Genomic DNA, 11,977 nt, shown 5'->3' with positions numbered 1-11,977 from the left:
ACCATGGGAGCCATTGGATGCCTTTCATTCATTATATGACTATTGATTAAACATCAATGGTGTCTGTTTACTTTTGAGATGTCTCTCTATATATATTATACCAACTACATAAATAGTGCAAGGACAATCTTATTGCTTTGATATTTGTAGATGTTTTATATAGATATGAGTGATTAGTTCAGTTGAGTTAACAGATCTGCAGATAAGAAATCAGTTCTGAGGCATTTATTACAAGGAAGAAATATTTGGTTATGGTAAATATAATAAATATTTAAATAACTTGGAGTGCTAAAAATGGAGCAAATGGCTTATGCATTATCTTACACTTGCTTTTTATTACCTTTTAAAACACTTTATAATGCTAAGTCATTCCACAGCTATTGATGCAACGTATACTAGTAGGTTAATCATTATGTGAAAGTAGGGTTTTTACTGTGATAGTTAAAAAATATAATTTTCCTATACTGAAAATGTATTTCTAATAGGTACTTTCCTCTTCTCACAAGATTAGCTATTCTTGTTCAGTGCTGCCCTCTATATTCCAGCCTTTTCTTTACACATACCACAAGTCTTTCGCTTCCCCTATTGGAATTGCAAGATTCCAACATGTTTCATCTCTCATGCAAATCATCATGCATCACATCCTCACCAATAGAAGTATGACATGCTCACGTGACTCCCTCTACACTCCTCTACCGAACTATCACTTCGAAGGATGGAAAGTGTGATAGGAGGTAAGTATCTACCAGAAATACATTTTCAGTATAGGAAAATTATAACTTCTGATACGGTACTTCCCTCCTCTTACAATATTTCCACATTGATAAAGAGGAGGGACCTGTGCGAGGGAACGACAGAAGTACCCCCCCAAAAGAGTCTGAAGGATACCCCGGGAAATGAGAGATTCAGATCCGAAGACCAGAAGAGGGGACCTGCACCACTTCTGAGCTAGGTATACTCTTCACCCAATTGTGAAATGTGTAAGATATAAGGGTGGAAAATGAGAGAAGCACATATGAGTGGGATAGAATGTGGCAGAAAAGTGATCCTAACCATAGAAATATACAGTAACTCAATCCCACAATGAGAAAGGTGCATAAAAAAAGAATGGGCCCCTAGGTGTAAAATGGCTAGGGTGCGGCGGACCATACTTGTTAAGTCAACTCAAAATTTTCCCACAGTTACTCTAAAATATCCAAGTAGAAATGGAAATTCATGCCATATCAGTCACAGACATCTTGTTAAGACCATACTTGTTAAGTCAATTCAAAACTTTCCCACAGTTACTCTAAAATATCCAAGTAGAAATGGAAATTCATGCCCTTATCAGTCACAGACATCTTCCTGTGAAAATGCTCTGAAAACCTTCATATTTCAAAAACTGATAAATTAAAGATACAACATTAAAAGTATATTGTTCCTTTTACGTTAAATAAAAACCCCATGCCAGAAACTATTTGGAATTCCACTTGCGTATTAACAATAGTTACGGAAATTTTTACAGCTGATTTGTTTGTCGTAGTTAAGCACAAAGCTACATAAAGGGCTATCTGTGCTCTGCCCACCATGAGTATCAAAACCTGGTTTCTAATGTTGGAAGTCCTCAGACATACCGTTGAGTCACTGGGGGGCTTTACAGCTGAGGATAGCCTGTTTTTTACAATAAGTAAACCAAAGAACCTTCTTATATACAGTTAGCACCTACTCAAAACATTATGTAATGACAAAGAAACTAATAATATTTAACTAAACTCACATAACATAAGGCAGTGTTTCTCAAAATGTAGGGCGTTCCCCCAGTGGAGGGGTGCAAATGATCTCTTGAGGGGGGGCGAGTAATTAGGGTAGAGTCAATAGAGCAGTGGTTCCCAACCTTTTCACCACCAAGGACCCCTTTTATTATTATTTATTTCCCCACGGACCCCATGTTTTTGGATGATTCCATCTACCCAGAAAACCGTTTTTATTACTAATAAATTAACTCGTTTTCCCATTTTTCACAATCAAATAAAAAAACATATATAACTGACTATGCAATTAAAATAACAGCAGTATTAAAAACTTACTTGTTTAATGAGATGGTATTACCTTTGTGGACCTCGGGTTGTGAATAGTGGAATAATGCAAAATTATGCGTTTTAATAAATTTTTATTAATGAAAATAATAAGTAATTCAATAACGCATATAGCATTTTAATGCGTATCCACGTATTATACCTCGTCACTTAACTCCCCCTTTTACTCATTTAAATAAAAAGAGGGGGAGTGCGCAAGAAATCATATATATTAAAGTAAGATTTGGATGACAAAAGTTTGGGAAACGCTGGCATAAAGCATCAAGAGACCTTAGTTTATTATGTTATAACTAGCTTTTCAGGCAAATCAAGACATCAGTAAAACACAGCATCGATCGTGTTTGTAAAGATATGAAGAGGCACAAACATGGCTAAAAAAAGAAATATTATTAAAAAGTAAAATAAGAAGAGTAAAATACAAAATGTTCATCAAGTACATGACATGTTACGACAGATGAAAATGATTGATGAAGCCATGAACGTAAGTAACATTTAATGCCTAAGAATGGTTTGTTTGTTTTGAATTTCGCGCAAAGCTACACGAGGGCTATCTGCGCTAGCCGTCCCTAATTTAGCAGTGTAAGACTAGAGGGAAGGCAGCTAGTCATCACCACCCACCGCCAACTCTTAGGGCTACTCTTTTACCAACGAATAGTGGGATTTGACCGTCACATTATATCGCCCCCACGGCTAAAAGGGCGAGCATGTTTGGTGTGACGGGGATTCGAACCCGCGACCCGCAGATTGCTAGTCGAACGCCCTAACCACCTGGCCATGCCGGGCCACCTAAGAATGGAAACTGTACAGAGAGATAATATAAAAATCACAACCACAAGTAATCCGAAATAAAAAACAAACTCAAATGCATACATCGCACACACACACACTGAGATGGTTAAGTGTAAAATTTTAATACGAAGTGTTATCAAAAGGTAGAGATTTCTGAAACAGTTTACCAGGTGTGCGATGACTTTTTACTTTTATGGTTTCGTTAACCCCATTTTTAATTAAGTTCGTGGGTTGAATGTTCGGCAGGTTGACTCATTGTTGACCAAACGGGTTTTAACTCTTCATTAAATTTCTTTCTACAATTAAAAGAGACTTTGATATATGACATCGTAGCACAGGTAATATTATGTGAGCTGAAATGGTTTGTTAATATAGATAAAACATTTAACGAATTTCTAACACATCTTGCATGCTAACTAACTTACAGTTCTTTCAAGGACGCATCACAAACCACACTCCACGAATTCTGTTGAAATGGCTGAAATCGTATACACTGGTAGGCTGAGTCTATCAACATTCCAGTTGTTTCAGAATTACTAAAATCAACTGAATACTCATCTTCAGGCTGAGGAAGAACATTAAGTGCCCCAGGGTCAGGAGACAAGCCACCTAATAACAAAATCACATAAGCTTATTTATCTTATCTGTTGTAGAATCAAATATCAGAATCTTGATAAAGATACATATCAACGACTAACACATAAGACAGAAGGGGCACTTTTTCCAGTTAGTCTACATATTAACAACTATTCTAAATTGACTTTTTTTGCCTCCCTCCCAACCTAAAACATACTCGTGATTCTACAGGTATCTGTATGTAATAATAGATGTGGTGTTGTAGCACGTACATTTTATAAAAGTTCTAGAAAGGCTTACGGTTGAGACATTTCTGTGCAGAAAAATATCCGTGCTTCTCAAATTGTAAAGAAGTTTATTAGACGATGTTAGTTGTAATGAGAACTATGTAAATTAAAACTGTTGAACTTTGACTAAAAGATGAAAGAAGCTAATAACACACAATGTTAAAGTGTCGATTCACCAAAGTTCAGTGTTATACATACACCTGTTTTCCTTCATATTAATATTTCTTTATGTACACTGTACAAAACAATGACAGGTTAATTAGATTTTATGACGTTTTTAGCCATGACAAAGTAAAGCCAGTGATATAAAATTATTCCAACAGTCTCTCTCCAAAAGTTCATCTTTGTGCAAAAATCACTTTAATTACACTTTATACCTGTCTTATTTACATTAAATTATTCTTGTATTGGTGACTAATTACACTTTATACCTGTCTTATTTACATTAAACTATTCTTGTATTTGTGAATAATTACACTTTATACCTGTCTTATTCACATTGAACTATCATTGTATTTGTGACTGATTACACTTTATTTAGTCTTTATTTAGTCCTATTTACATTAAATTATTCTTGTATTGGTGACTAATTACATTTTATAAAAACGATATTGAATGTCCGTGCTGCTTTTGTAACTACTTCTGCCATTTCGGATCGTGTCAAAACTGTTAGTCATGGTTATAGATAGTTGCCTCACACCTGTAATAAGCTTCCGCAATGGATAACGAGGTCAACTTTAGACCATTTACTGTAACTAATCTCCTTTATCAGAAAATTATACATATGTTTTCAGGAAAGAAACACAGGTGTGAAGCCTCATCGTCATGAATTCTAGCATAGCTGACATTGTTGCAAGGCTTACTATAAAATCTCCTCGAGACATGATACAAAAACTTGTTGTGCCCAACTAATTAGCTTTTAGTGCACATGTCTTCTTTAATTACTTTGAAGTTATACTGACCCTCTAAAAGTTTTGTTTTTAATTGATCTAAAAGTAACATTTGAAATTAGTGTTTGTAAAGCACACTGAAGAGTTTTTAACATTCTTAAATTATTAAACACGACCATACTTCAGAAATCTGTAAATCTGAAGGCTTATAACGCTAAAAACCGGACTTGGATATCTGTGGTTGGCACAGCACAGATAGCTTATTGTGTTGCTTTGTGCTTTAAAACTACAAACAAACATGTTAGTTTTCTCGAAGTTTCGCCATTACGACTTCATCAGGACACAAAATTATTGTATTTAAAGTAAAGCTGAACTTACAACCGGTTTCTTAATTAAGCCTACATAAGAACACAAATGTTACTTGAAAAATACGTACAGAAATGGAGAAACATTGAGAAAACTGATCTAAACTAAAATAAAAGTTTTTGTTTTTTTCTGAAGTATAGCCGCATATACTCTTCTAAACAAATTTAAAAATCACATATTAAATTATTATGTGGTAGCACAATTACAGGAAAAGAAAGTTAGACATTATGGCTACTGATGTGCTGAAACTTACTAGGTTCTTTTTTGATAGACGTCATTCCATTACTCAGATTGCTGTTGAGAGAGGGTTTAGATGATTCTGAAAATTTCCTTTTTTTTCTTGAGCTGCTCTCATCAGAATTACTCATACTTTCACACAATATTTCTTCACTGCAATAGACAAATTCAGAGTTAGAAACGAACGTTCTGAAACTCTTTTCGAACAACTTCATAATATGTACCATTGTGTTATATACAATATTTTGAGCTGGCCGGAAATAGGTTAAAGTAAAATTCCTTCATTAATGAAACGATAAATTATCATTATCGATAACTTAATACTTTAATTGCTAAGTACTTTCAGCCTTTTGTCACTTACTCTAAGCATTTCGCACATTTTAAATCAGCTATTTCGTTAATGACCAGTGAAAAAAGAACACTGAAAAATATGCATTTGTATGGTTATTTCACGCTAATGATGCATTGTAACATTTTGGCAACAATGATCAAGGAGCAGCAGTTCTCACACTGACTTAAGGATTACGTTACGTGGATATGTTATTTGATGCTAATGATGCATTGTAACATTTTGGCAACAATGATAAAGCAGCAGCAGTTCTCACACTGACTTAAGGATTACGTTACGTGGATATGTTATTTGATGCTAATGATGCATTGTTACTAACATTTTGGCAACAATGATCAAGCAGCAGCAGTTCTTACACTGACTTACGGATTACGTTACGTGGATATGTTATTTGATGCTAATGATGCATTGTAACATTTTGGCAACAATGATCAAAGCAGCAGCAGTTCTTACACTGACTTAAGGATTAAGTTACGTGGATATGTTATTTGATGCTAATGATGCATTGTCACTAACATTTTGGCAACAATGATAAAGCAGCAGCAGTTCTTACACTAACTTAAGTATTACGTTACGTGGATATGTTATTTGATACTATTGAGGCATTTTAACAATGAAATATGGCAATAATGATCGAGTAGTAGCTGTTCTTACACTGACTTAATAATGATGTTACAAGGTTATGTTATTTCACGCTACTGAGGCATTTTAACAATGATCGAGCAGCAGCTATTCTTACACTGGATAGTATATTTTGTTAAGTCCACTTACTACAATTAATCAACTTAATTAAGTCTAATTACTATTGAAGTCATATTTTATAATTACAGGGTCTTTCGGTGGAAATTCCAACACAGGCAAATGTGGAGACATTTCAATCACATGTGTTAGCCTAACATAATATTTTACATTGATTCATGTTACTTTTTTTTTTTTACATTGCCTTTTTAAAACTAGAAACTTGTTTGTTCCGTAACCTTCCGTACGTAAATGTATAAGCTTTATTAATGTCTCACCACTTACAAAAGATACAAAGTGAATACATGGCCATGAAATAACGTCATAATAAGTTAAACTTCAGTGAATCCACAGGATATAATGCTAATTATGCAATGTGTCAAAGTTACAATGCTAGGATGTACTTAAAAAGATTTGTTTACCTGTTATACAAGTTTGGTATTTGAGTGCTAGACGGCACCACTGACGCCGCCTGGTGAGTTGGAATTCCAAGGCTTGCTACCAAAGGACTTGTGATTGTTGGTGGCAATTGTGGTGTCATATGACCGCTTGATGTGCTAGCCTGGAGAGGAAGGTGTGGTATTCGATCCCCTATGTGGACAGATAGTGAAATTTGCCCTTGTTGTTGAGGCTACAGCAAATTTTGGACAAGAAATTAAAACCGCCGTTAGAAATAATGTATTTTGTTAAGATTTTCATCGAATTGCTACAGATCTAAGCCTTTTCTCTCAACAAATATATCACAATACCACGAACATAAAATGTTTTCTTTATGAATTTTACCGTGTTATGTTTGACAACGATTCTTTAAGTACATAACCAATTTCATTATGAATTTCTGATCCATCTCCCCCAGAGAGGCGGCTACAGATTTTAAATAAAAGGCATCTACAAATACCTACCTTTGAAATCCCGTTTAGAAATTCTACAATTCTCCTGAGTGGTTCACTTAATAAATCTGTTCATTTAAAATACAAAGATTGCGCTATATACAAATAACCAGTTATCAAAACACGGAACGTTTTCATCATAACGTAATAAGGAAAATTATGCTACATTACAGAGCTTGTTTGTTTGTAGGGAGACAACCCGGATTTTAGCAACGTAAGTCTAGAAATTTACGGCTGAGCCACGGGGGAACACATTACAAAATATAGACATAAAATACAAGCTAAAATACGTGGTATTTGAAACTGTGTATTGATAATGAGATACAATCTTTCAAAATTTTCTTTAGCCATCTTTTGTAACACAGAATAGTCCAATAACAAACTAGACCGACTTACCCTTGTCCACATTTAACACATTGGACAACAATACACATTTTACAAGTTCCTAATTAAGAGTAGAATAAATTATAGTAAAACTTCACATGCAAAATACACTTATTTATTCATTCATGTGAGAAAATTATACACATTAGAACCGAAACTTCAACACTAATTAATGCATGTTGCCAGTAGTAACAAGAAACAACAACAAACCGCCAGCGCGTTCTTAAATGCTGTTATTGAGGGATAATTAAAAAAAAAGAAAATAAACAATCTTTGCTGAATAAAAACGTAACAGTAAAAATTATATTATGTAGCCAGGAGAAAATGAAACAGTAAAAATTAAATTATGTAGCCAGAAGAAAGTAAAACAGTAAAAATTTAATTAAGTAGCCAGAAGAAAATGAAACAGTAAAAACTAAATTATGCAGCCAGAAGAAAATGTAACAGTAAAAATTAAATGATGTGGCTAGAAGAAAATGTAACAGTAAAAAATAAATTATGTAGCTAGAAGAAAATGAAACAGAAAAACGATGCAGTTATTAGTATTAATTTCCATTTTTCTCATTGGCTCGTTTGTTTGGAAACGACAGTGAAAACCCATAACGTTTTCTGCTCATGCGCACATGTTTAATGCATATATACTTCTTGATTTTGGGCGTGTATTAAGTTTTGAATCAGATCAGCTATGGCATTTCTAAAGTTAAACATATGTTTTATACATAAAAGTGTTTCCTTGTTTTCATAAAAGTTTATTTCCACGTCCATACTCGTTATTTATGTTAAACAAGATAAAAAAAGAACATAAAAACAATAGAACATAAAACGAACAACTGACTGGTGTTTCTGTCATATCATATTTTGATATGGGTTCGAATGACACGTAAGTGGTCTTGTACAAATAACTAACTACTTAGTAACCAGGAATTTAAGAAACTTAACGTCAGTCTGGCAAGAGAGAGAGAAGTTTCTCAATGGCTGGTGATGAATCATTCGTCTATTCTAACGTAAAATAAAAATAGCCCTTAGTAGCATCTGGTGTATGAGCTGAGAGTCGTCTTAACAAAAGCACAAATTCAGCATGATTTGGAAATTTGAAAATCACTGTTCTCATTATAGATACTTACAAATGGGGTTTCTTGTTATGCCCCCCCCCCCAGTGGCACAGCGGTATGTCCGCGGACTTATAATGCCAGAAACCGGGTTTCGATACCTGTGGTGGGCAGAGCATAAATAGCCCACTGTGTAGCTTTGTGCTTAACTTCCAACAAAATTCTTGTTATGTGTTGTTGAAACTGCGTGAACACATATATATATACAAAACACTTACTTAAAAGAATATCGTAGTGTTCCATTTTTGAAAAACAAAATGTACGTATACAAAACCTGATTATTTCTAAATCAAAAATGTTTTGTTGTAATAAAACTATCATAGAAATAAGTGGTACTTAAATCTGGATAATAACTTTTGAACCCAAACAAATCAAATATTAAGGTTAAAAGTAAAATAAATCAAAATGAGACAAACATTTGAGTAAAAAAGTATCTGCTTGTTTGTTTGTTTCTTAATTTCCGCGCAAAGCTACACAAAGGCTGTCTCCACATGCCCTACCCTAATTTTGAACTGATGGATTAGAGGGAGGGCGGGTAGTAGTCAACAGTACCTACCACCAACCCTTTGGCTACTCTTGTCTGACCGAGTAGTGGGAGTTGACCGTAACTCTTAGGGCTCACTTCAGTTCCAAAGTGCGGTCTTGCTTTTGCGGCAATTGGCCGCGAGTTATCAACGCTCAGGTTCATAATTCGAGCGCGCATGCTAACTAACAGATCAGGTAAATAAGCAGTGGTAGTTACCATTAAGTATAATGTCAGCCCTTAGTTAGATATTACAGCATGGTGTACAAAAGGTATATCCTTGTTTACCAAGTTTTAGAATGTCTTGCCAAACATTCCACAGATTTTAACGATACTTATAAAAAACTTTGAAGTATGCCATCCAGAACAAAGCGCATGACTGGTACCATTTACAGCTACATACAAACTTATTAAGTTATATGTTTTAAACCACTATGAGATAATAAGGGATATACAATTATTAAATAATATAAAACAAAACAGTAAGATTTTTTTGACATGCATAATCAATACACTAATACTAATCATGTATGCTAATCAAACTCAAACTTTCGAGTTAATAACAAGTATTATTCTTTTTTTTATTATTAAACAGGCTCTTGGAGTAAATATCTTCTTTCCCACTTACATCCATCGTTAACGAGTATATATCGAACGTAGCGCTTAATTTCCAACTTTGGTGCTGATGGTGTTTTTAAGCGAGCCCCGAATTCTTACGTTATAAGCTTGCTGCTGAGTCACTCGTGGGCCTTGACTTGATTAAACTTGAACCTGCATCGCTTAGAAATAAGACTGTTGTAAAGTGACAGTCAGCATCATAACCAGAACTAGTGTAATATATTGAAAATAACATTATATGTTTCTGTAGAAGGTAATTTTCCAGAAGTTTTCCTAACACAAGTTATGGTTATTGAAACCATACAAAAACATATTTCATAACGAGGAAGCATTGACAGTGTTCTGGTGATGACTTGAACATAAAAACTGCAACAGCTTTGAGTATTATTTCGTATATTTCCTGTATAGCTATACATGTAACTTACAGTTGTAAAATAATACACTAAAGCTCTAATAATATCAAACAACTTATAACTTACAGTTGTAAAATAATACACTAAAGCTCTAATAATATCAAACAATTTATGACCTGCAGTTTTAAAATAATACACTAAAGCTCTAATAATATCAAACAATTTATAACTTACAGTTTTACAATAATACACTAAAGCTCTAATAATATCAAACAATTTATAACTTACAGTTGTAAAATAATACACTAAAGCTCTAATAATATCAAACAATTTATAACTTACAGTTGTAAAATAATACACTAAAGCTCTAATAATATCAAACAATTTATAACTTACAGTTGTAAAATAATACACTAAAGCTCTAATAATATCAAACAATTTATAACTTACAGTTGTAAAATAATACACTAAAGCTCTAATAATATCAAACAATTTATAACTTACAGTTTTAAAATAATACACTAAAGCTTTAATAATATCAAACAATTTATGCCATATGACATCTTATAAGAAGCTATGCCTAACTCAAGTTATTGTTTCGATCTTAAATAAACTAAGTGGGCCAGATAGATGTCTGATTCATAGGGTTGTGTAAATCTATACTGTTAAACTAGGGCACTTTTACATTTGACCTAACCGGTACATATGTAGCATTGCGCACAAACACCTATTACTGTCTTTTCTCAGACAAATCTTTTCAGCTTAAACACACCGTGTAATTAGTTTTCAATATCTTAGAGCACAACTCTTTTTTAAAACTCGTAAACTTTAAAGAACACCTCAGGTGTACAATAAATTACTGCTGTAACTGAAGTTTTTACATTTTGTTCTATTTTAGATTTTTATAATTCTTTCCCTACCAGCAGAGCTATTTCAATAAAAGGTGAACAACATTAATAATGTCTATAAGTTGTATTCTCAATGTACAGAATAAAGTACAGTATCAAATTATTCATGTTTTTGTTGTATGAAAAATCGTAGTAGTTTAATGTTTTTTATGTCCCAAATTAATCAGCCATCAAATACCAAATAGGGTAAAATTACCTATAATTGCTACCTCAGGCAAATATCAATAGTATTGTAAATAGCCAAAAATATCTTACACCGTCCAGAGAATGTAGTTCATGGATAAAAGTTTAGTGTCTCTATATGTTATTATGCAAGATTTATATAACTTTAAAACGATCCGTGAAGCAATTCAGAACTTATTTGGACATTCCAGTAATGTCCAAATTTCGCAGAAATTTCTAAAGTAAAACAAAACTTTTAAGAATTTGCCAGAGGCTATTTTAATGTTGTATACGAAAAACATGTCTCACTATTTGCGTTCAAGGAGAGCTGTCAATCGGATACAACAAATATTTAAACTGTGAAACTCAAATAAAACTTCGGATTTGAAATCAATCGGAAGAAGGCCCATAAAAAGATCAAGGGTGGGGTAGAGACAAAGTATCGAGCAAGCAATTGTAAATACAGGAACTACACTGGAAAAGGTAGAAAAACAATACCGTATTTTTCGGGGTATAAGACGCACTTTTTTACCCCAAAATTTGATGTCAAAATCTGCTTGCGTCCTATACGCCGAAGGTATGAATAATATATATACGATATACACAAGCCATGTTTAAATATTTTTAAATATGCATGCATAGTTTAGTTCAGTTGAATGTGTTATTTATAACAATAGTAGTTTTTTTCTTTAAAAACTTAACTATTTATAATGCTCCCTAAAT

General features: G+C 33.4%; 1 protein-coding gene across 1 annotated transcript in view; it reads right to left on the bottom strand.

Annotated features, from left to right (window-relative positions):
* The window catches only part of LOC106465922 (myelin regulatory factor-like), a 105,773-nt gene that overhangs the window by 34,645 nt on the left and 59,151 nt on the right, over window positions 1-11,977 (bottom strand). Inside the window, exons 5-7 of the mRNA XM_022393875.1 lie at window positions 6,730-6,938; window positions 5,237-5,373; window positions 3,290-3,473 (exon numbers count right to left, since the gene is read on the bottom strand). Coding sequence (XP_022249583.1) covers window positions 3,290-3,473; window positions 5,237-5,373; window positions 6,730-6,938 — 530 coding nt within the window. The remainder of the gene's footprint in view (window positions 1-3,289; window positions 3,474-5,236; window positions 5,374-6,729; window positions 6,939-11,977) is intronic.

This window comes from Limulus polyphemus, unplaced genomic scaffold, assembly GCF_000517525.1.
Source record: "Limulus polyphemus unplaced genomic scaffold, Limulus_polyphemus-2.1.2 Scaffold2095, whole genome shotgun sequence".
NCBI classification, from domain to species: Eukaryota; Metazoa; Arthropoda; class Merostomata; order Xiphosura; family Limulidae; genus Limulus; species Limulus polyphemus.
This window is presented reverse-complemented; position numbering and strand designations above follow the sequence as displayed.